Source organism: Tenrec ecaudatus, chromosome 14 (assembly GCF_050624435.1).
Source record: "Tenrec ecaudatus isolate mTenEca1 chromosome 14, mTenEca1.hap1, whole genome shotgun sequence".
In the NCBI taxonomy this organism is placed as follows: domain Eukaryota; kingdom Metazoa; phylum Chordata; class Mammalia; order Afrosoricida; family Tenrecidae; genus Tenrec; species Tenrec ecaudatus.
This window is the reverse complement of record NC_134543.1, coordinates 55,165,991-55,191,802: the sequence shown is the minus strand read 5'-3', so window position 1 is coordinate 55,191,802 and position 25,812 is coordinate 55,165,991. Positions and strand designations below refer to the sequence as shown.

Genomic DNA, 25,812 nt, shown 5'->3' with positions numbered 1-25,812 from the left:
ATCACAGGCTGGTGGGTGCAGTCACTGAGTGCAGTCATATGGATCCAAAGCTGGCGGGAAAATAGCAGAATGCCAACCCTTTCCAGGTGGCCCCCAGGGAGACCCAGAAGTCCAGCAAGCAGGGGATGCGAAAGGCCAGAGACAAGTTCTCACTGTCAAGGTCACCTTCCCAAAGAGGCATCACCAACCTACCACCTGATTCACAAGTTGCATGCCAAGCCTACCTCCACACAGGTACTATCAAGTTGGCATAAACTCTAACCACCACAGACATCCTTGTCAACTTGACACCAGTACACAGCTCTTCCACAGTCTCATCAACCCAAGACACCTCAAGCTAGGTCAGGCCACAGGTTCAGGCTCCATGCAACACTATGTTAATCTAAAAAATGTCTATAGTTGTACTTAGAAAATCAACATGGGCATGGCATCTGATCTCACGTCACAAAGGGGCAAGAAGAATCAAACACTACATAATGCTAAAGTGCCTCCAACCTTCCTTACCAATTCTGACACCAACCATCCCCCCAACAGGCTCTTTTACTCAACTGGGTTCAATAATTCATTATAATGGCCACACTCACATTTATGGGTTTACTAGAGAAGCTAACAGGTTATAATTCGGGATTAGAAATGTGTAGGATACAGAGCTTTGGTTAGGAGAAACTCTTCCACAAACCCCACAAGCAGGTCTCTCTGGCCCTCAGTGCCTGGGCCTGGGTTCTGCTCCGTTTGGACAATGTTACAAATCTCTTTTGGTACTGTTGATAAACGGCCAAAGGGCACTCCACTCCACCATAAGCCTCAGCCCCCAAACACGTGACTCAAGCTCAATCGGTCAGCAAACTCAGCGTCCCAAATGAATGCCTGAAAGCATCCTACTCCATACACAGTCCTAACGTCCAGAGTCACTCAGCTTTACTTGCTCAGCAGACTGGGAACGCCCACCACTCTCTCGTGTTCTGTGCTCTGGCTCTGCTGCTGCCACCATTGGTTCTCTCTCTACCACAGCGGTTCTCTGCCTTCCTCAAGCCGCGACCCTTTCATACAGCTCCTCATGTGGTGGTGACCCCCAACCATGAGATTATTTTGTTGCTACTTCATAACTGTCATTTTGCTACTGTTATGAATCATCATGTAAATATCTAATATGCAGGATGTATTTTCATGGTTACAAATTGAACATAATTAAAGGATAGCAATTAAGCACAAAAATATTTAACTCTATATTGTGAAATATTTATTTCTAATGAGAAATGAATGAAATGTTGTCTTGAAGCATGGTATGCATGGGTAACAGTCTTCATACCAGGTACTTATATGTGGGCTTATCTGCAGGTGGGCGGGCCGCCTGGAGTCAATAAAGGAGCGGTGTCCTCGTTCCTAAAACCACCAGAAATAGGTGTTTTCCAATGTTCTTAGGCGACCCCTGTGAAAAGGTCGTTCAACCTCCAAAGGGGTCGCAACCCACAGGTTGAGAACCACTGTTCTGCCAGTTCTCTAGTGTCACAGTTTTCTGTATCTGGACTGAGGAAGTTCAATGGACAAGGATCTGTGTCAAAAAGACCACTTGGCTCTTAACTCTTCTTTCTTGATGGTAGCAATCCCTGCATCTGGTGTTGAGATGGCTCACAGGACACCCAGAATGAGGGCAAAGTGACCAATTCCCACATTAAAGTGCCAAGTTTTTACAATCACAATGAGGCCTGCTATCACTCACAACTGACTCATGTAATCATCGCATTTGTACTTTCCCCCACCTTGTCTTATCACACCCATCACGGAAAAAAGTCATTCGGTGGGCGTTACAGAGACTATGGCTCAAAAAATCTCATAGTCATAGAGTCGATTCCAACGCACAGAGACCCTATAGGGCAGACTAGGACTGCCCTGATGGGTTGGCAAGACTAAAAACCTTGACAAGAGTAAAAAATCCTTCATCTTTCTCCCTTGGAGAGGCTGGTAGATTTGAACTGCTGACCTTTTGGTTAGCAGCCCAATGTGTATCACACTACACTGTTGAGGCTCCTACCTATGACTAGAAGAACAGTAACAAGTAATTCACTGCACTGAAGTACCAAGGCGAATTTCCTGTGTTTCGTATTGTACAGTTATGGAAGATATTTTCATTGGGACAACAAATTCTTAGGGATCTAGTAATCATTTCAAAATAATCCTTAACTAACCCTACCCTTCTCTTAAGAAATAAGATAGGCTGGATGAACAATCTGGAGGAGAAAACAATGGGACCAACAGTTCTGGGGGGACACAGGAAAGGGGGAGGTGGGGGGAAAGGAAGTGGTGTTAACAAACCCAGGGACAAGGGAACAAGAAGTGATCCAAATTGGTGGTGAGGTAGGTGTGGGAGGCCTGGTAGGGCATGATCAAGGGAAATGTAACAAAGAGGGGTTGCTGAAACCCTGGTGGGGACTGAGCATGATAGTGGGACAGGAGGAAAGTCAAGGGAAATAGAGAAAAGAACTGGGAGGCAGAGGGCATTTATAGAGGTCTAGTTAAAGACACTTACATATGCAAATAAATTTATATCCGAGGATGGGTAAATAGATCTATGTGCATATATTTATAGGTTTAGTATTAAGGTGGTGGAAGGACATTGGGCTTCCACTCAAGTACTTCCTCAATGCAAGAATACTTTCTTCTATTAAATTGGCATTCTATGATGCTCACCTGCCTGACACAACCACTGAAGACGAAGAGGGTGAATAAGGATATGTGGTTAAGAAAGCTGATGGTGCCCGGCTATCAAAAGACATAGCGTCTGGGGTCTTAAAGGTTTGAGGGTAACCAAGCAGCCATCTAGCTCAGAAGCAACAAAGCCCACATGGAAGAAGCACACCAGCCTGTGTGATCACGAGGTGCCGAAGGGATCAGTTATCAGGCATCAAAGAACAAAAAATCATATCATTGTGTGCTCACCTCCATAATACGATCGCTGAAGGCAAATGGGTACATAAGCAAATGTGGCAAAGAAAGCTGATGTTGCCCGGCTATCAAAAGATATAGTGTCTGAGGTCTTAAAGGCTTGAAGGTACACAAGCGGCCATCTAACTCAGAAGCAACAAAGCCCACATGGAAGCACACTAGCCTGTGCGATCATGAGGTGTTGAAGGGATCAGGTATCAGGCATCATCAGAACAAAAAATCTTACCATAGTGAATGAGGTGGGGTACGGAGTGGAGACTCAGAGCCCATTTGTAGGCCACTGGAGATCCCCTTGCAGAGGGGTCTCCGGTAGGAGACGAGCCAGACAGGGTGTGATGTAGCAACCATGAAAAATATAACTTTCCTCTAGTTCCTAAATGCTTTTTCCTCCCCCTCCCCTGCTATCAAGATCCCAATTCCACCTTGCAAGTCTGGCTAGACCAGAGGATAGACACTGGTACAGATAGGAACTGGAAACACAGGGAATCCAGGTCGGATGATACTTCCAGGACCAGGGGTGTGAGTGATGATACTGGGAGGGTAGAGGGAGAGTAGGTTGGAAAGAGGGAACCGATTACAAGGATCTACATGTGACCTCCTACCTGGGGGGCAGACAACAGAAAAGTGGGTGAAGGGAGCCGCCCAGACACGGCAAGATTTGACAAAATAATAATTTATAAGTTATCAAGGGTTCATGGGGGAGGGGGCAGAGGGGAGGGAGGGGAAAAATGAGGACCTGATGCTTGGGGCTTAAGTGGAGAGCAAATGTTTTGAGAATGATGAGGGCAATGAATGTACAGATGTGCTTTACACAATTGATGTATATGTATGGATTGTGATGAGTTGTATGATTAAAAAAACAAAATTAAATTTAAAAAAATCTTCCAAAGGGGTGGCTCCATAAACTATAATGAATCACAAGTCCGATTAATAGTACATCATTCAACTACCTCTCCAATCCAATTTTTGAAACATTTAATGATTCCCTCTCTTAAAATTCTTTAATAGCTTCCACTGCTCTTAAAATAGCTTGATTAAAATAGAATGAAAACTCTGCTGTATGGTAGCCCCTCCAGCCTTATTCCACATCATCTTTTACGCGTGGCTGCAGTCAGTCACACTGCTCAGCCATGTCCTCGAAAGAGCAAAGGGCTTGCCAGCCTCAGTGGCCCTGCATAAAGAGGACAAGTAGCATCTCCAAACTTCATGACACAGGGCACCACATTCTGCAGTTGTTTCTCACAGAGGTAACTAAGAACTGGCTGATTTAAACCCGTTTCCGACTTTGCAGGCAATCAATACTAAGGATGCCGGCTAGCAATCAGCAGAGTGCTTGCTTACAGTGAGCTGAGTCATTTCGTTCTCTAAGCCAGCACCTATGAGACTAGAATTCAATCCACAAGTGAACCTTTGAGGAGATTAAGAAGCGCGCTCAAAATTAATCAGCGTGTGAAGGGATTGTACACCAATCCAGAATTGTTTTGCCCTCGACCTAACACTGAATTCTCTTCCGGCGGCCCACGAATGTCACCTACAGGGAGTTCCCGGATCCGAGGTTGGGGCCGGGCTCCACAGGACCCAGGCACAAGGAAGACGAGCAAGACCTTTGGTGCGGCACGGGCACCACTGACGGCAGAACCAGCGCAGGGGCGGGTCAGCGGCCACTTACCTAGTGCTGGCGCTGCGGCCCAAACAATGCCCGCCCAGCAGCCACGGCTTCCCTCGGGTCAGCCAGCACGCCCTGAGGAGGCCCCCGCCGGCCCGTCCGCAGGGCCCGGCCGGGTAGCCCAGAGCCGGCAGCATGGCCCCGGTCCACTGACCTTCCCCAGACCCTGGAGTTGGCCCCGTGAACCCTGCGGGCACTTGGGAAGGGAGTCGCTTAGCTCCGCCCACGCGCGTCAGAGCCAATGAGGCGCGTGCCTTGCCTCACGTGGGGGCGCAAGCGGCGACCAATGGGCGTGCGCGACGCAGGGCGAAAGGCGGCCCGGGCGGCGCGGTAGACGCGCTGCGCACTGCCTCCCGCCGACGCGGTGAGTAGCGGAGCTGGGCCGCGGGCGAGGCGAGGCGGGGCGCGGGCGGTGGGTACGCGCCTTTCCCGGTCTCCTCGCCGGGCGTCCGGAACACCTGCCCCGTCGCGCGCCGCCGAGCGGACTTGGGGCTGCGAGAGAAAGTCGTGCTGCGATTACAGCAAAGACTCGTTCTGGTTGGGCCGTCTGTCCTTCCTCTTGGTCCCGCCCTCTCGCCGCTCCGTCGGCCCGCACTTGCCCTTGACTGCCCCCCCAGACCCTCCCCCCGCTTTCTTCCCGGTCCCCGCCCAAGGGGCGCCCTCTGTTCCGCCCTAGTTGTTCGGAACGCAGGCTTTGCTGTCATGACAACGCCTGCTGGCCTGGACCACTGCGTTGTTTTTTTTAATTTATGGGGCTCCCAGGTGTGTCACTCATCCAGCCATCTGTTCATCCTGCAAACATCAGGTCCTGCTCGCCCCCACCGGGCACGGGCGTCCCAGGTGAACCGGACAGCGGGGCCTCAGAGTAATCTGTTGAAGAGCGGCCTGAGACACGGTCTTGGGTACGCCCAGTGGCTTTGGGACCAGCCACTCCCCCCAGCGTGTCACTTCATCCCTGCGCCCTCAACTGTAAAACGCCGCGGGAGGGAGCTCCTTAATGTCCCAGGGACTCTCCAAGCTTGCCTCTGATTCTCAGCCTTCCCCAGGCGCTGGGAGTAAGGGAGTTGTGGGTATGTAGAGGACAGTGGAACAGAACAAAAACAATGGAAAGAGTTTTGTTGCTGGAAGGACTTTCCGTGTCGGAATCTTGTCATTTGATTACTCGCCTGCAGCCTTGCTCAGACTTGCCCCCGTGAACTGAGAGTAATAGCCGTATCTTCCTCGTAGGGCTTCCAGGCTAGCTGTATGGGATAAGGCTTGTCAGTCAGATATGTAACACAGGGAAGGACTTGGAAAATGGCCATTTTTTCTTCTAAATTTTATCTATTTTGTTTCTGCGATCGAACACCGTTTGTACATGTAAAATATAGCGACATGGTTTACAGGTTAGGGTTAGGGTTCTGATTGTTCCACCCTCGTTACTCTAAGCTCCCTGCACCCGACGCTTCCTGTAGAATCTCGAGTTGCTGTTGCCAATTTGCATGTGGGTCGTTCTAAAAAGAGCACATGATTCAAGGAAGACTTATTAAGCTACGAGATTGTTTGGTTTTAAGAAGAATTTAAGAAGATATTTTGGTTTAATTGCTAAAGATTATCTCAAAACATTCCTCCCTTATGTGCATCCACACTCCATGGCTCCAGAAAGTCTAGAGTCCATGAGAATTTGGAATTCTGTGGTGTTTTTTCTTTTTAACAGGATTCTTCTATGGTATCTTAGGTCAAAAATGTCCAGTAGTGATAGCTACTTCTTGTGGTCACCTGGCAAAAAGTCATATATTCCATATTCTCCTACTCTTGACTCTCTTCCTATGTTGTTCTAGGTCAGCAGTTCTCAACCTGTGGGTCGCGACCCCTTTGGGGGTCAAAGGACCCTTTCGCAGGGGTTGCCCCATTCTTAACAGTAGCAAAATGACAGTTATGAAGTAGCAATGAAAATAGTTTTATGGTTGGGGGGGTCACCACAACATGAAAACTATTAAAGGGTAGAGACATGAGGGAGGTGGAGAACCACTGCTCTAGGTGAAGAGAGACCCATTGTGTCTTGGATGGCTGCTTGTAAGCTTTGCAGACCTCAGGCACTGTGGAACTAGGAGGCACAGAAGCACTGAGCACATTAATATTAGACCAGTTAACTGGGTGTCTCATGAAACCATGACCAAAGTAACCAATTCTTTCGAGCTGTTCAGTTGTACATACGCAGTCTCAGCAACTTTTCTTTTGTCGTAAATCTATCACACAACTTTTGCCGATTCAAAGATTTATAGGTGTTCAGTTTATTGGCAACAGCTACTTTAGTTAGCTGTGTAAGCCAATCTTTAATATGATTTTCATCACCATCACCCCCAGCTACCGCCAACCCTGATAACCACCAATAAACTTTGACCTCTGTACATTTACCTTTCTTGTCTTTTTATATAAGTGAGGTAATATAATATGTGCCTTTTTGTGCTTAGCTTATTTCACTCCTATAGTGTCTTCAACACCCATTCCCTTTCCCAGTGGCTCAGTCATGGTCCACTGTATGTATATGTCACGTGTTGTTATCCATCTGTAATGGGTGGTTATACCTTTTGGCTATTGTGAAATAGTACTGCTGTGAACATGTATGTGCAAGTCTTTGGTGTCTGCTTTCGGGTCTTTTAGATATATTCCTATGAGTGAGATGTCTGGGTCAAATGATAGTTCTATTTTTATTTTTTTGAGGTACCGTGTACATTGTCTTCCACTTTAGTGGTACTATTTTGCATTACTCCCAGCAGAGGATAAAGTTGCTAATTTCCCCACATCCTCACCAAAAATTGAAAACAAAATTATGTTTTATCTTAGCTGCCCTAGAGGGAGTGAATTGGTGCCTTACTCTGGTTTTGAGTTCCATCTTTCTGATGACTGACAATGTTGACCATCTTTTCATGTGTTTGGTGGCCATCTGAATGTCCTTTTTGGTGAAATGTCTAATCAGTTTATTTGCTCATTTTATGATTTGGTTATTGGTCTTTTGGTTACATTGTATATATATATATATATATATATATATATATATATATATATATATATATATATATATCTGGCTTTTTGTTAAAGTCTTGCTGAATAAAATTTTTCAATTTTTTGTGAGATCCAATTTATATACCGTATATACTCGAATATAAGCCGACCTGAATATAAGCTGAGGTACCTAATTATTACCTGGGAAACCAGAAAAACTGATTGACTCAAGTTTAAGCATAGGGTGGAAAATACAGAAGGTATTGGTGAGTTTCAATAATCAAAACAAATGAAAATAAAATTACTAAAAATTAAAACATCAGTGGGGTAATGTATTTAAATATTTACTTTAAATAAAAAATAAAAGGACAACAAAACCAGCACAGTAAGTGGAAAATCGGTTCAACAAAAACAATAAGGTATCAACAAGGATACCTTAAGAGTACTATTCCCTGAGCTCAATCAGCAACCAAGCTAAAATGTAAAGAGTTAAAATCCTTCAAAACTAGATTCCTCATCATCATCTGTATCCCAGTGCAGAGCTTCAGCTAGTGTGAGGTCATCATAGATCCTGTCCTCACTGAGATCGCCGTCATCACCATCACTTCTGTCATTTTCATACAGAGCGCAGTCTTCACTGCCATCCATAGCATTGCTAATACTACATTTCTGGAAGGCAGGTCACACCGTGTCTTCTGGAATGTCTTCCCATGCATCTCGGACCCACTTTGCTATGAACTCTATGTCAGGCTTCTTGAGATTTCCTCCTTTTGTTAGTCGGGCTTGACCAGATGACAGCCATTCATGCTACATCCTTCGCACACGGTCTTTAAAAGACTAATTCAAAGATACATCCAGAGGCTGCAGTACAGATGTAAGTCCACCTGGAATAATGGCTAAAGTAATTTTACCAATTTTTTTATGTCATCCGATAGGTGGGCTCTGAACATACCCCAAACAAGTAACAATGGCTTTTTCTTTAAGGCTGCTCCTGGTTGTCGGTTCCAAATTTCTTCCAGTCATTTCTTTGTTCCGTCTTCATCCATCCAGCCTTTAACATGTGCACGCACAGTAATTCTTGGTGGGAAATTGATCTTTTTAGGCAAGGTCTTTTAAAAATAATGACAGAATGCAGCCAAACGTGATAGAACAACTGTAAAGTATTTTTTTTCATTTCCTGTGGTTTTGAGAAAAATGGTTTTTTCTACTAAACTTGCCAGAGTACTGTTGCTTGGAAGATCAAAAGTCATGGCAGTTTCATCCATATTCCCAATATCTGCCAGGTCATAATTATAAATCCTTCTTTGTTTTATAATAAATGACTGGAATGACATAATTTTTTCTTCAAGGTCTTGTGGCAATTTCTGGGAAATCTTTGTTCTTTGTCTCAAACATAGTAGGCCAAACCTATTCATGAAGTGGCAAATTTTTCAATGCCTGGTGCTTTAAATTTGTCATCCTTAGCCATTTGTAGAGCACGTATGCAGATTCCCATGCGTGTTACACAGTAACCATTTTGACAACACTCCATAATCCATTTATGCAATTCACTCTCTAGAACCCCATGAAAAGACGTTAAACCACAACAAACTTTTTTAGCTTTTGGAATCTGTTCCACGTCAGCCTTCATTTTCCGCCACACCCTCACTTGCTTTTCGTCAACACACAATTCCCTACTTGCAATACTGTTATTGCTCTCTTCTTCTCTTGACACAACGGTCATTTTGAAACCAGCCTCATATGACCGGCGTTTTTGTTTTGGTTCAAGAGTATCCATTTCTAATAGGATAAAAAAACAAGACTTTCAAAAAGAACTTTCATGGTAATACCACCCCCCCACTGCTAACACCGGGAGGAGGCGGGTAGTTCATGCGGGTGGGGTATGCAGGATGTAAATTAACACAGAGACCAGAGGGGAGAGATGGAGCGCAGCCACAGACACATCCTTACCAGTTCAGCTGCCGGCTTAAGTGAATCACTAAGGGTGCTTCTGCGAATTGGAGCTGTACTACTGACCTGTGTATAAGCTGAACCCGTTTTTCAGCACATTTTTTGTGCTGAAAAACTCGGCTTATACACGAGTATATATGGTAGGTTTTTTTCTGCTTGTGCTTTTGTTACTATGTTAGATAATTCACTGTTGAAATCTAGGCAGGACAGCTTATTCTTCTAGCAGTTTTGCCAGACTTCTAGTTTGGCTTCTGCTGAGTATAGGCATTTCTACCCCAGATATTCTGACCTGAAATCTATATTTGAACATGCCCTGTGATCCTTATTTGAATATATTTTTGTGGTTTAGGTTTATACCTCTTCGCTATTGTGAATTTGGTTTTGTGACTGATGTGAGACATTGATCCTGTTTCTTTTCTTTTTTTGAACATAGGGAAATTTCATTTTTTCAGTATCATTTATTGACTTTTCTTTCCCTATCAAATGGATTGAGGACCCTTGTTAAAAGTTACAGTACATGTAAATGATGACTCTTATGTTTAAATGATGGCTCTTATGATGTTTAAATGATTCTACAGCCTGGACATCTGTACAAATGTTGCTTCATTTGCGGAAAACAATATAGAATGTTACCTGCATATTCCATCACAAAATGACCAAGTAGAGTTGATCTTTTAAAAATTAAACTTATATTTTGAGACAGATGTGTGGTAATAATTTCTTTTAGAAGAATTAATATAAGACTAGTCCCAAGAAGTTGGAGATTAAAGTGTCCAACACTTCCAAGATGCTATTCTGCTCCGTCCTTCCTCCACTCTTTCCTAGAGTGTATTCCCTAACATCCCCCAGTTCTTCAGTCTGCTTCAGTGCCCTACAGAAATTCACAAAAAATCGGGCAATGTTTCACATGCTAGTGGGTGCTGTTCAGAGCTGTCCCCAAGGAAACAGTGTAGCTGTGTTCATACCCTGTGTTAAAAGCAGGTCTTAATCCCACCCTACTCCTGCCCATTGTATGGTCGGGGATGGGACTACAGCCACAGGCATGTAGAGACCAGAATTACACCACATAAGGAATTAAGGATAGAAAGGCCAAACAGTTTTATTGACTATAGCTCACGTGCAGTTTTAAGAAATAATAGTGAGCCCATGTATCTTTTCACCCCGTCTCCTCGGTAACATCATGCAGTAGTACACCATCACCGCTAGCCTCCAATATGGCCAGACCTCATTTTACTGTGATTCACTTTATTGTGCTTTACAGATCATACATTTTTAATGACCTGCATGCTCGTGACTTCCCTGAGCGAAGCTAGTCTACCAGCGCCGTTCCCAATGGCAGGCATATACCGCACTCACTTCATGTCCGTCACATTTGGGTAATTCTTACAGTATTTCAAGTTTCTCATAATTCTACTATGTAGTGTACTAAACTACAGTGCAATGAAACATAACTTTTATATGCAGTAGGAAATTGAAATTGTGTGTGTGACTAGCTATATTGTGATATTTGCTTTATTGTCCTGGACTGGAACTGACCTCCCAATTTTACCTAGGTGATTCTACCATCTAATCATTTCCAAATCATAGTGGCCCCTAATAGACTCTCTGAGGCTGTAAGTCTTCATGGGAGCAGCCAGTCTCATCCGTCTCCTAAGCAGTGACTGGTGGGTTTAAACTGCTGACCATGTGGTTAGCAGCCCACACCATTGCCTACTATTGCTGCCAGGACTCCCTCCCTGTCTCTTAGCTATGCCTACACATCCACTCGTCTTACTGTTTTTGCTGATATTATTTGTGCTCACTTATGTATATATTAGTTCAACACCGTTTTTATTATGTGTTGGTTTGTGTATTCACCACTACAGAGTCCTGTCACTAAAAGCATCTTCACTGGCCCTTTGAGAACGACACCTGGTTTCCCTCTCAAGTGTGCCAGTCCCTCACCCATGGCAATAACTGTTCTTCATTTTCATTTTGCAATTTTAAGAGTGGATTTTAAAAAAGTGGATTGTTGGAATACAAAATCCAGAATTTCACTGGGCCTGTAGGAGCTTTCTTAATATACCTTTTCCCTGCTAGGCGAGCACCAGTAACTCCCTCTAAGCAAGTGTACTCAGTGGCCTCGCCTCGGAGGTTCTCTCTGTTCACAGTGAATTTTTTCATAAGAGCATTTTCACTCAAACCTTGTTTTTTGTGATGGCCCGTTTAAGAGAACAGCATGCAGCTGTGAAATTTTGTTTTTGCTCAAGAAAAATGCTGCAGAAACTGTTGTGATGTTGAACACATTACAAGGACAGCACTGTGGGGAAAACTCAAGTGTTCGAGTGGTTTTCTCATTTCAAAAAAGGTGAAATGTCAATTGATGACAAACCTCATTCTGGACATCCCTCAACTTCGACTCATGGTCAGACTGTTAATCAAGCTTTCTATTTAGAGGTTCAGAAAAGATTGCATAACAGTGTGTGACAAAAAAGCCCGATACGTGGCAGACGGGGGTCTGCTTTTGCCACCACCACAATGCACCCACTCTTGCAGCCATCTCAGTGTGTCGGTTTTTGGAAAAAACCAGATGCTTCCCTTGCCTCATAAACCTTACTCACCTGGCCTCTCCATGGGATTTCTTTTTGTTTCCTTGAACGAAGAGGGGCATGAAAGGACATCAATTTGATGACTTAGAAATGGTGAAGAAAAATGAGGAAGGTGCTCTGAGCCCTCCAAACAAATGAGTTTGAAAATAATTCCAAGACAGAAAAGTGGGTAAGATATGACAAAATAATAATTTATAAATTATCAAGGGTTCATGAGTGGGGAGCGGGGAGGGAGGGGAAAAAGTGAGAAGCTGATACCAAAGGTTCAAGCAGAAAGCAAATGTTTTGAGAATGATGAGGGTAACAAATGTACAAATGTGCTTGACACAATGGATGTATGTATGGATTGTGATAAGAGTTGTATGAGCCCCCAATAAAATGATTAAAAAAAAGAAAGAAAATGGTCCCAAGAATGGAATCTCAGATTTGACAAACGTGTTAAGTATAATGGAGAGTACTTTGAAGGTGATAAGATTGTTTTGTTTTTTAAAAAAATTAAAATACATAGCTTTGAAAAAAATTCTGGTTTGGGGAGTGGGTACCCCTCTTATATAACATTTGGGATTGGTTATTTTCACTCAGAATAATATTCTGGAGTTTCATCAAGGTGGTTATGTCTATTGATAGTTCATTCCTTTGAATTGTAGTTTATTAATATGAATAAAATTGTGATTGTTCATGGACAGGTTATGGTGTGAAAGCAGGCTTCACTTTTCTGAGATAAATGTCCACCAGTACAATTGCTGTGGGTCAGATAACAGGACATGTTTAGTTTTATAAGAAAGTGCCATGCTCTTTTCCAGAATGGCTGTACATTTTCCTTTCCCTCCAGCAATAGACGGATGGTCTGGCTTCTCATCCCATCGGCACTTGTGATTGCCATTGCTGTGAGTATCATTTACCACCACAGAGATAGGTGTGCAGTGGGAATTTTCAGGACATAACCGATTTGTTGCTTGGTGGTTAGCTGTAGGATTGCACATCTTAATGAACTGTGGTCAGACTCTCATGGGCCAGTGAGGCCCAGAGTAGTGGTTTTATCATGATGGCGTGGTTTTGAATTTGTGTTTCTTATTTTAATAAAGATGAATGAACTCACGATTCACACCTGCTTTGTAGAAATATTATTCTGTTTTCCCTCCTCCCCATTTGGTTGTAGTATTATTGGTTTGTTTGATTGAAGCATTCCCAAATCAAGCGTCTGCCTTGCTTGGGATGCCATTTGAACCCGTGTTGGTGGGCTCCTTCATCCAGATGATGTGTCTATGTCTCTTTTAAGACTCAATAAATGCTCTTTACATTTTAGAAAAAGGAGGTGGATCCACCTTATTCTTGTGTACTGTCCTGTGATTAGAGACATTTCTACTTCTGCCAGCACCCTCCTCAATGGCGAATTCATGTTTAGCCTATGCCATCTAGGCCAGAATTTAGGAGAAATTGGTACAACAAATGCCATGTGACATTGATTTAGGGATGATTTGGGGCACCTTTGGTTCCCCTTCCTAGCGAATAGCCCTGTTGGTTATTTCACTAGAATGAACACAACCCACGTACCTGAGAAATACAAACCGGCATCCATAATGGGCGATTTGTGGTTGGGTTAGGGTAGTTATTTTGGTGAGAATAAAATCCCCCATTCTGATGCCAACCCATACCTCTCTTGACATTTTGGTGCCCACAAAAACTAGAGCAGGACTAGCCTCACCTTTTTGATAACCACCGTGTTTACACACTTTATTTTAGCCATCGCGCTGAATTACCTGCCTAGAGATTGCATTAGTATATAAAATTGGAACTTCCACTTAAAAAAAACCAACTATCTGTTTTGGTGTAAATGGAAAAACTATGACTCAAACCCTGTTCGGCAAACACTGAGTCAAATCCCACTTTGAGCAGACAGGCCTTCCTGGTGCCACAAACATAATAGCACTTTTAGAAAGTTTGTTTCAAACTTGTGGGTGAAAGCCATGTTGACAGTAAGTAGTTTGATTTTGGTTTGGGGTTCTTTTGGTATCTGCTAACATTTATTGAGGTCTTAAAGTGGACAGAGCTGAGATAGGAACTTCATGTATATTATTTGTAGTTTAACTTCAGAATGATTACTATCATCTCTGCTTTACGTCAGGATCCACAGGGATGAGGAAACTAAGGTACAGAACAGAAAAAAAATGTGCTCAATGTCAGTTAGTGAGTACATCCTTCAAGTCTTAAAATGAAATTAACTAATTTTTGTTCCTTGTTTCTTAGTAATATTACTGAATTATTTATGGCAGCAGTAAATTAGTAGCAGTTATTTTCCAACCTGCTTTAAATTTTATTTTATTCAAGTGAATTCACAAATTTACCACTAGAGGGCTCCCGTTTCCATATAGAACACTAGCTACCAGTGCTTAGGTAAACAAACAGGATGAAGCCAAAAGTCAACGCCATGTCCCTAGCCACCCTATCTGAGGGTAGAGCTGACGCGAAGAGTTTCTGAGACTGTAACTCTAGCAAGCTTCGTCGTTTTCCCTCGGAGGGGCTGGTGGTTCCCAACGATTCGACCTTGCAGTTAGCAGCCAACGCAAAACCACTGCACTATCAGGGCCCTCAAATAGTAGTAATTCCGCCTAAAACTCTGAGCACCTGGTTTGCAGAAGACCATGGTCAGACAGTGAACGCCCCACATCCATTTGCAGAGAGCCCACGGGGATCAGGCCTCCACTGAATTCCCTCAGACCATTGACCAGGAATGTGACCGGCCTTGCCTTCAGACAAAGTGCATCAGAAAGTGAACTGATGCAGATATCGTTAGATTAAAAGTTAACATAATTTGTTTTTCCTTTTGACCCGATTTTAATTTGTTCGAGTTTTATTTTCTTCTGCTTTCGTTTGGAGATTTTTCGCTTTGTTTTATTTTTGTTTGTTTGGTATAACTTTATATAAAATCTAGGATAGAGGTCTGAGGGGCCGGCCCGAAACCCAACTATGAGGACAGCTGCCTCTCCCCCCAGAAGAATTTTATTTCAGAGGACAGCACTGAAGCTGCAGCTCAGGGAGAGGGACATGTCTGATCAGAGCACACGGGAGCAACTGAAGGGGGAGGAAGAGAGAGTGGAGCACATCCTGGCCCATCAGACCTGGAGGATGATATCCTCGCTCCAAACAGCCAATGCACAGAGACCATAAGGCCGGCCCCACTATGAAACATGACATCCCTCACTGACCCACAGCCCCACAGGGGACAACACTGGAGACACAGGCGGGAATTGCGCCCAATCTGATCCCACCACACCAAGGCAAAACACTAAGGGCGTGCAACAGAACAGCCAGGGGAACAGAGCAACGAAGTCCCCAGGGAATACCAAAAATTGACTTTGGGGCCAGGTCTTGGCACCCCATCAGACTCAATTGGAAAACACTCCTTAAGGCCAACAGTCCTTGAACTGAAGAAAGAAAAAAAAAAGAAAGAAATCTAGGATAGATAAATCTATAGAGACAGTAACTAGATTAATAATTTCTAAGGGTTATGAGAGGAAAGGTTGGGGAAAAGGAAGCTAATAAAAATGACTACAAAAACATTAAAAAATGGCTACAAAAATGAAAGAAATGTTCTACAATTGATTGGGATAATGCTTGTACAACCTTTTAAATATATTCAAACCTTTGAATTGTATGTGCATTATATGTCAATAACACTGTTAAAAGAATCAATTAGCAAAGTGGCAGTTAAGAATGTAAAATCTCACCAATTTATTGTTTACCTTTATTGCCAAATATAAATTAAATTTGCAAGTGTAAATTATTTTAAATATAACATATAGTGATTTTAGAAGTCAAAATTCAATCCTATCTTTTAGCTGAATTGTAAGGTGAGCCAAAATGAATTGAGTAAAATTTCTTCACTTTTAACAGACCACTTGAAAGTTTGCTCTTAACTTTTGTTCTGAATACTTTACATTTTCTAACTGGAAATTTTTAATCCTCCTTTAAGACCCATCTCAAAAGACCCCTCCATTCTACATAGTGTGGGAGAAAAATTAGAACAAAACTCCAAGTCATAAGAGAGGCCAGGCCTACTGGTCCAACAGAGACTAAAGGAGCCACGAAGACTTTAGTGGTTCACACTTGACATCCGGAACTGGCCTCACACCTCCCCAGAACCCAAACCACACTCACTGCCAGTCAGTGCTGACTCACAGCTGCCCCTGTGGGCTGTACATCTCCCAGGAGAAAAAGAGGACGTTCCAGATTCCTCCTGGTGGGTATTACCTTGTGACCTGATTGACAGGCGAGACTCCACATGTACATTCTGTTTATCAAGCTGACATGAAAATATATAACTACCACACCAACACATAACCCACTACATCACCAGCCTCCTCCTTTAAGATAAAAAGGGCAGAATTTACCTACCCAAGGACAGAGTATGGAAAGTCGGGAAAGAAGGGAGAATGGAAACTGGAACCACAGGGACAAGAGATGCTGTACTGAGGGGCCTGCAGTGGGTGAGTGGAAATAAGATATCCATCAACTGTAGAGTGTAAAGTCAACGACCTGTTTTATCAACTTTCACTAATTTACAATAAGTTTGTAATTATCAAATAAACTCTTTCTTAGAATAAGGTAGAATTTAAGTACGAATAATATTTTAAATATTTTTAAAGACACTTCCCAGATTGGAGTTAGCCCCTCACTCTTTTTTCTAAGCTCTCATGACAGTGCTCAGACCTTTGTTTTAACACACTTGTTTATGTGCTTATATGTTGTTTCTCCTTCTCTGTACACATTTAATGAGGGCAAGAGCCATGTGTCTCCTTTCTTGTTTTGTTGTTTATTTTACTATTGTCTGTCCATCAAGTGTAGCAAACGTTCAATATGCATTGACTGAGTGGATGAATAAGGGAGATAATGAATGACTAAAGATGGAATTTGAGTGAAATTTTAAAAAATCATTTTATTAGGGGCTTATACAGCTTTTATCACAATCCATTCATGCATCCATTGTGTCAAGTATATTTGTACATATGTTGCCATCATCCTTTTCAAAACATTTTCTTTCTACTTGAGCCCTTGGTTTCAGCTCATTTCCCCTCCACCATCCTCCCTCCCCCATGAACCCTTGATAATTTATAAAATTTTTCTTCATGTCCTACACCGGCCACTGTCTCCCTTCACCCACTTTTCTGTCCGTCCCCCTGGAAGAGGATTATATGTCAATCATTGTGATTGGTTTCCCCTTTTCTCTGGTATTTTTACTGTCATTATTGGTCTTGAGGGGTTTATCTGTCCTGGATTCCCTGTTTATATCTCTTATCTGTACCAGTGTTCATGCTCTGGTCTAGCCAGGTTTGCACTGGGGTCATGATAGTTGGGGGACGGGAAGGGAACATTAAAAAACTAGAGGAAAGTTATATGTTTTGTTGGTATTGAGTGAGATCTTAAGGTTAGATAAGATTGCCACCGACAAAATAACGGAGGGTGGACAAGTAGAGGGAACAGCCTATTCAGGCACCAGAAAAGCCCAAATTTGGCAGCCACTGGGGTGGAGTCATTGTAAGGAGCCCTGGTGTCCCGGGGGTTAAGTATTGGGCTGCTGACCACAGGTCAGAGGTTGAAAGACAACATCCACTCTGCGGGAGGAGGAGGCCGTCTGCTCCTGTAAAGACTTACAGTCTCAGAAATACTACATAGCAGTTCTACTGTGTTCACCGTGTGTCCTCCTGCATCTGAATGGGCTCATTAGCAATGGTTATCTATTTATTTATTTTGTAGACAGTATCAGATTGCTCAGTTAACAGGGTAAGCTTGGCCCTATTTGTACATAATTACTAATCCATAGTAAACGGTTTCAAAGGAGCCCTGGTGGCAGAGTGGATTACATGAACCTACTAACTGGTCCACAGAAGACTTTTTTCCCACACAGATTTACAACCTTGCAGACCTGAAAGGGCAGTTCTATTTTGTCCTACAGGGTTGAGTCAGTAAACACATCAGAGATTATAGTTCTAGGTATGACTGGCACTGTGGGGTACCAGCCTCCACAATCAAACGGGTGCAGGGGCGGTTGTATAATTGAGGGGTAAACTTAAAGACACATCAGACAAGAAAAGGCACGCAGTGCTCACCTGGATTGCCACGACTTCAGGAGTCAGGTCCGCGCAGAGAGAATATATTTCCAACTAAGGCTTATATATATTCTCGGGACGTGCCAGTCCCTCTAATTACAGGTAACCACATGCGTATGACAGGCATATGCGTGGCAGGAAGGCATACGAGTAACAAGACAGGTGAGCGATAGAGTCAGCCTAACCTCCGGCTTCCCTGAGTTGACTTGACCTTACATGTCCTTGGGCTCTCCTTCAGGGGAACAATCCATTATCCTAATCGGAAGGGAGTGGGCTCTGCTTAGGGTGGGGCAGACTATAGGGTCTGATTGCTCTAGATGGCTGATCACCTTTAAGCAGTTGACCATGTGTTTGCAAACAACTCGTTAGGTTTGGCATTATTATAGGGGGACAACCTGGGAAACAACTTTTGTTTCCCACAAATCCCTCTTTTGTTTTATGTATTAAATTCAAAAGCTACAGAGGCAACATGGTCACTTTCTATACATTGAAAGCTGACAAGCAAAATTAATGACAATATTAATGCAGCCAAACCAAAATTTGAGCTATGGCAAATATCTTGAATCCAGGCTCGTGGGGTAAAGCTGCTCCCGCCCATACACTGTTGGGGGAAGGTTCGAGGGCAGTTGGGAGACACGGAGGGAAGAGCAAAATGTCCGCTTCTGTCGTTAGAGCTACCAGCCACATAGCCATGAGCCACGTGTTTGTAAGAGGGGACTTTAAGATAGCACTAGTATGGGATGGTACTGTGGGGAACAATACTAATGGTGAGAATGTGATTGGGACTCACTCACCTCCAACTCACAAGGGTGAAGGCCTCCCTCCACTCCAGAAACCCAGCCTGCCAGGCTCCTTAATATATGTTGTCCTGTCCCTGCTAAGGCTGCCACAAGAAGCGGTTGGAAAGAAATCAGGAAATCACTACATACCCATGAAGACCCCAAACTGAGCATGCTCACACTCAACCTCCTGGGCCAGGTGGGAAGTACAGCTGGGTGGGCCAAATTAGGCCCAGGCTCATGATATCACCCAGGTAGGCCTAATTCAGCCAATAGGGTCAACCAAGACCATCGGCCTTTCCCCGGGCGGAGCTTGGGTGGGGGTGCTTGCAGAAAGGCAGGAGCATGCTCTGGGACGCGCTTTTACCCTGCTCCTGGTCAGAGGAGGGTAGAGGGGGAGGCTGTCCCTCCCCCGGGGCCTATGGGGCCCACAGCCTCTTGGCCCACTTGCTCTCAGCCTCTAAGATTCTTGGACTTCTGGCCTTCCGGGATTCCCCCCCAAGCTCCACGTGCATGGGTGCTCTTTTCCACGTGGTTGCTTGGGCCCAATTGTGAACCCCTTTGAGACTAATACTGGAAACATCCTGTCCTTCATAAAAATCCATTTGGGTTACAAAACGGGCTTTGGCATGAATTCTTTCATCATGTGAAGCCATGAACCGAGGTATTACCGACTCTAGGACGTAACAGATTCATCCCTATACATTCTCTTCCCATTCTCTCCTCCCCACATGGCTTCTCTCTCGGTCCCAACCCCGTACCACTTCCCTACAAAAATGAAAGCTGCTTTTCAAATTTACAGGCCTGACAGGGACAGAGTACACAGGAAGCAGGTAACCACGAGCTTACTTAAGCTAATTTATTAATCTGTGGTAAGCAGTTTGAACCGCCTCAAAGATTGACTCTGGCAGCCAGAGGTCATGGTGGGACCCACCAGCAGCTCTCAGGCACTCCGCGTCTGTAGCCATGAGAGCCCTCGGGGGTAAATCTAGTCAGTCTGGGAGGGTCGCTATGAACTGGTGGAGAGGGATTTGGGGGAAATCTGGAAAGGATTGAGAACATCCGAGGAAGTGGCAGTGGAAGGGCTGTGCAGTGATGGTGGGAACGGGAGGAAGAGGTAGTAGATGATCCCAGCGGTTTGTCCTCAGGCTTCAACCCAGTGTTCAAACCTTCAGTGATCCTCGTCTCCAAGCTGGTTCCCACTCAGGCTTCTCCATGCCCTCCCCCCCCCCTCGTTCTAGAACCATCCAATGATTGAAGAAAGAACCTTGGGCTAGTAAGATAGCCAGCTGGGTTCAGTTTCAGTACTGTCACTAATTAACCATGAAGCATTGAGCAAGGTCCTTTACACAACTGCACTGACGAATCCTCCACCTTGTTCCAGAAAGCATTTAGGGCGTCAACAAGTTACTTCGTATCATGGCTTCAGTGTCCTCATTTCTGAATGAGAGGTTTGGCCTCGGCGATCTCAGTCCTTCCGGCAATAACTTTTTTGCTGTTGATGAACCCAAGTGGAGATTTGTCATCCAGACTATTCATATTCAGAGCGAGAAGTTGAACCTACAACTCTGCCCTCTTGGAATTCTATTAATGGCATTGCCATCCCACCAGTGATCTGGAACCACAAACTTAGTATTCGCCTCCGCCCCGGTGTGCCTTGCCCCGACACCTCCCTCAGAGTCTAGGGAATCTCCCTCCCCAATGTCACTCTCCTCCCCTTGCTCGCCCCAGCTCCTTTCATGTGGCCACTTGGAGTACAGACCCTGGTTGGCTTTCTGCCTGTCCTGTTCACTTGCCCTCAATTGTAACACTCCTGGATGGATAAGGGCACAGGCCTCACAATGCCACTGCTGTTCTTCCAATTGCCTGCAGAAAACCGTCCACGCCCCCAGCCAACTGTGCAGATGACCCGGCTCTCATCTCACGACTGTCCGTGGACAACGGAATTCACCGCAGCATGCCCTTCCCCTAACCTCTTTGTGAGAAGCCTCTCTTATCCTGATTTCTAACTCCTTTGAGACTTCTATCAGGTTTTGTCATTTAACTTGCATTAGTCCCCCCCACCCTGCATTAGGTGGCCAGTACCTCAAAACAGAGGCCAGATTTCATTCATCGTTATTTCCCCCCACACCTCAGTGAGAGAGATCCCGTTGAGACACAGTTCAAAGATCACCTTTTAACTCGGATTTTTAAGAGCCGGAACCCATCCGAGCAAATGGCCTCGTCTACCATGGGGACACTAAGGGTTAGAGAGGAAAGTTACTTGTCTAATGGTTCCCAGCTTTCCCATCACGGGTCTTTCTTTCCACTGCTCTGGTGGTAGTTTGGAGCCTTGTTCTATTCCGTCCGTTTCCACGTCTCATCTCCCTCCCTGACTGTAAGGCACCTTCAGGCCCACCCCATGCCTATGTTGATGCCTGTGTCACCGCATGTTCATAGAGTGCGTGCTAGATGGAAATGGCCTTTAGAAGTCCGCGTAGGCTGTCAGAGAGGGGAAAGAACTTAGTTACTGAAGGCAGGCCCCCAATCTGTACCCTCTCTGACCATGGTGCGTAGCGCTCTGCAGGGTCATTCCCTGCCGCTGAGTCAGTTCTGACTCATGGCAGCCACAGGGCAGAGTTTCTGAGACTGACTCTCCATGGGCGCAGGAACTCCCAAGAGGAGCTCAAACTGCTGACTTGGTCATTTTAGCTGCCCAGCCTGCCACCCAGAGAAATACTTGGGAGTGGAGCAGACTGCTTCTGAGGTGAATTTAGCTTGTCGGTTAGTACTCTGGGAGGTTAAGGTTGTGAGTAGGTCATTAAAAGAGAAAATAATTCCTTATAAAAAAACAAAGACAGTTTAGACACACACACACACACACACACACACACACACAAAAGAGTGTGAGTAGAAATCCTGTTAGCACATGTGTAATTGCACTTCTTGAGTGGACACTAGGTGGCAACACTGCAGAAGGCTCCCAGTGAGGCTTGAACAAGGGACGTGACTGCGGACACTGGAAAGAACCTTGTGGGCGGCTGTGGAGTCCCTTCTCTCGTGGGAACGCCTGTGTGCAGGGGAGAGCGAGCTGCTCCCCGGCCTTCACGGGATTGCCAGGCATGGTTTCCAAATGCCACTGGGTGGTTCGAACCACTAACCTTCCAAACGAAATTGGCCAGTGCTTAGCCTAACTATAGAGACCATCCACTCCAACCTCTCCTTTTTGCAGCGCCAGAAATCCAGAACCGGAGAAGGGAGTAACTTGCTCAATAGCTGCTGAGTGAGTCACCAGCGGCATCGGCACAAAAGTATTGACTGAAATTGTGAAGTGAGTTACTGTCCGTGTGGGACTCCGATTGCCATCTGATGAGCTAATATGAATACTGTTTGTGTGTTTAGATTAAAAGATGCTGCTGGGAAAAATCTCCCGGAAGTTCTGCAGCGTAAAGCAACTCCCGTGGTCATCCGACTGCAGATCCTTCTGGGGCTGGTTAAATGCAGTGTTCAATAAGTAAGTCACCCTCAGGACGGGGAAGAAAGGTGGGGATTACTTCTACTACATGAGTTCCTCATAGCAATAAAAAATTTTTTTTAAATACTTCTGAACAGTATTGCAGTATGACCCCTAATTTTGTTTTAAAATATACGCATAAACAGATTCGAAATACCAGACAAATAGATTCCAAAATATTAACTGATTTTTTTGGGTTATCAGATTTCAGTTTTTCTTTTCTCCCTTTTCATTGATTTCTATGTTTTCTAAAATGAACATTGAATAGATTTATAACCATAAAAGCTCAATAAATGTAATTTTAAAATATGCTGTTCTACAGCTTTCCCCCCCTAATTTAAATTTTTTACACTGTGGCAAAATATATATTTGCCAATGCAGCATTTTTACATATTCACTGACATTTTTACATATTCATATTCATTGATATTACATTCATCATGTTGTACAACCATCACTGTTGTTCTTTTCCAAATTATTCTACCACCACTAACAAATTCATCGCCCCCAAGTAACAACCCCTCCTTCCCTCTCGCCCGGTATAACCACTGTCTGGTCACTAGATACCTGCTGAGGAGCCCTGGTCACCTGCCCTCCTTCCCTCCCGCCCGGTATAACCACTGTCTGGTTACTAGATACCTGCTGAGGAGCCCTGGTGGCGTAGCGTTTATTCCCTGGGCTGCTAACCACGAGGTCAGCAATTTGAAACCACCAGCCGCTCCATGAGAGAAAGATGAGGCTTTCTGCTCCTGTTCAGTTACATGTAGGAAACTCATAGCACCCTACAGGGTCAGCGTCAGAATGAACTGACGGCAGTGAGAGATCTGTCTACTCCAGACATGCCGTCTAAGTGGATCATACGCTATCTGCCCTTTTATGACACCAGCATAATCCTTCAGGTTTAACCGTGGTGCAGCTTTTTATCAAAGTGGCCTTGGTGGCCCTGTGAAGTAGGCGTTGGGTTGTGGACAGCTAGGTTCATGGTCAAACCCACAGGAGAAAGATGAGGCTGTCTGCTCTTACTATGATTTCAGTCTCAGAAACTGATATCAGATTGCTACCAGTGAGGTCAACTGTATAGTAGTGAGTTTGGGGTTTTGTTGCTTTGGTAGCATTTCACAGGCCTTCATTTTTCTTTTTGGCTGAATAATATTCTGTTGTATGTACAGACCACGTCGTGTTTCTCCACTCAACTGCCGGTGGGCATTCCGGTGGCTTCCACCTTTCCGCTATTGTGAGCAGTGTTGCTATGCACATTGGTGTACAGGTTTCTCTGGCTTCTTCAGAAATAAAGCTATACTTTTGAATACCATCAGACCAACTCAAACATTTTAAAAGTTAGTGGGTAGCATGCTTAGACATATCAGCTTAAGGCAGACGACACCTCTCACCATTGCTTATAATAGTATTCAGACAAATACAGAAAAAGGCATGTGTACAGATTAATATCATTTCATGAGATTAATTTGAACAGACTTAAAATTAAACCTTTTTATGTCTTTTTATCAGTAATTTAAAAGGATAATCAGGTATAATCACTTTTGCAGTCCCTAGTTACTGAGAACCGTCTCATGTTAAGCACAGAATAAGTGATGGCTCATGTGTGTTTAATGATCTCATATAAAAATAACGTTTTGTTTTTTTTATTCACTTGGAAACAAAAGCAAAACAGGTAGAGCGATGACATTCATCGTTTAGCCTGTCACTGATATAGTTATCATCCTTCTCAGGCATTTGCAATGAAATGCATGTGTGTTAGAGAGTCACAGTTAAGGAGCTAACGATAATAGTAAAAGCAAGTGTGTTTTGCTCTCGGTCAACAGAGTGGATCACGAGCGCATCAGGGACGTGGGCGCAGACAGGGCGGCGTCCGAGTGGCTGCTGCGCTGTGGGGCCATGGTGCGGTATCACGGCCAGGAGCGGTGGCAGAAGGACTACAACAACCTCCCCACTGGCCCTCTGGACAAATACAAGATTCAAGCAATAGATGCCACTGACTCTTGTATCATGAACATTGGATTTGACCACATGGGTAACCACCTATCATTTTACTTGTGATTTGTAGTGACTGTTGTGTTGTGCTTGACTATTATAGTCAGAAGCGGATTTCAGTCCACCCTGGTTTGTTTCTTCCTGTCGAGAGAGGTTGTGTATAGACATCTTCTTCTCCTCCCATCTTCTCACTAAGCTAGCCTTTACAGAGCTGTGTTTGTGGTTATTGACTTAAAATTCAAAGCCTTTGATTAGTTTCTTCTCAAACTTCTGCCACTGAGAACTCAATAAATATAGGGACCATTCAACCTGTACAGCTCCCCTTGGCAAGGGCACCTGACTTCAGAACAGCTCTGCCCTCAGCACAGCTGGTCAGAGCATGCCTCTGATGGGCAGTAAGGTGACCAGTGGTCAGTTTTCCTGGGACATGGGATTTCCAGGGCTAACGCCAAGACTGTCTGAGGTAAACCAAGAAATGCTAAAGGAAAGCAAATTTGTAAAGTGCCCCTTTCCCTCCCCCCAGAGGGCCTGCTGCATGTTGAAAAAATAAGACTGTGCAAGTGTCATTATATCGAGGACGACTGTCTGGAGAGGATCAGTCAACTTGAAAACCTACGAGAAAGCATCTTGGAAATGGAGATCATTTCCTGTGGGAATATCACAGACCAGGGCGTCATCACGCTGCGTCATTTGAGGTAGGTGGCCAGGCCAGAGTGGTACCCTGCTGACAATGGTGAGGCAAATGAAAAGCTCAGAATTTACAACAGTCAAGGATGATGGTGATTTATTAGTTTTGAAAATATCATTTAATGGCATAACTTTGATTTCAGCTACAGTTGGCTTTAGCTGTCTTAAAGAATTACATGTAGGTACTATTGAATGTTTAGGGGGCTTGTTTTGATTAATTAAATTGATGTAAAGTATCTAGCACAGGGGCTGCTCTGGTCAACTCTTAATTATGGGTCCTATTTTTAAAATATTGACATATAATCCCTGCATTATATAATTCAGTATCTAAGTATGTTAAAGAGAGTTGTGCATTCATCACCACAATCAATTCTAGAACATTTTTTCATTCTTGTATCCTGTTTTCCCGCCTTTTGTCATAACCCTAAGAAATTATTTCTTTTTCCACACATACGCGGGTTTATTGGGGAAGTTCACAGGTTAGCATAGGTCAGGAGCAGTAAACCGTAAGGATAGTCATTGGTCCGCAGCAGCACTGCTCAGCCAGTAGCCAATCTCTCTCTCTCTCTCTCTGGCCCTCACTCAGCCTGTCAGCCACCTGGTCCCTTGGTTTGTGTCTCCA

General features: G+C 44.3%; 2 protein-coding genes across 9 annotated transcripts in view; one reads left to right on the top strand and one right to left on the bottom strand.

Moving 5' to 3' along the window:
• L2HGDH (L-2-hydroxyglutarate dehydrogenase) overlaps window positions 1-4,819 on the bottom strand; it is a 68,047-nt gene extending 63,228 nt beyond the window's left edge. For 2 of the 7 annotated variants that reach the window (XM_075531197.1, XM_075531199.1), the window contains exon 1: window positions 4,613-4,819. In XM_075531197.1, the coding sequence (XP_075387312.1) occupies window positions 4,613-4,746 (134 nt within the window). In that variant the 5' untranslated portion in view covers window positions 4,747-4,819. The remainder of the gene's footprint in view (window positions 1-4,612) is intronic. The other 5 variants (XM_075531201.1, XM_075531200.1, XM_075531198.1 and 2 more) reach the window with 4 other exon arrangements.
• A 54-nt stretch (window positions 4,820-4,873) lies between these two features.
• Window positions 4,874-25,812, top strand: part of DMAC2L (distal membrane arm assembly component 2 like) — a 28,522-nt gene continuing 7,583 nt past the window's right edge. The window contains exons 1-5 of one of the 2 annotated variants that reach the window (XM_075531209.1): window positions 4,954-4,973; window positions 12,936-13,019; window positions 22,400-22,511; window positions 24,335-24,543; window positions 25,027-25,198. In XM_075531209.1, coding sequence (XP_075387324.1) covers window positions 22,408-22,511; window positions 24,335-24,543; window positions 25,027-25,198 — 485 coding nt within the window. In that variant the 5' untranslated portion in view covers window positions 4,954-4,973; window positions 12,936-13,019; window positions 22,400-22,407. Of the gene's footprint in view, window positions 4,974-12,935; window positions 13,020-22,399; window positions 22,512-24,334; window positions 24,544-25,026; window positions 25,199-25,812 lie in introns of both variants that reach the window. The other variant, XM_075531208.1, reaches the window with a different exon arrangement.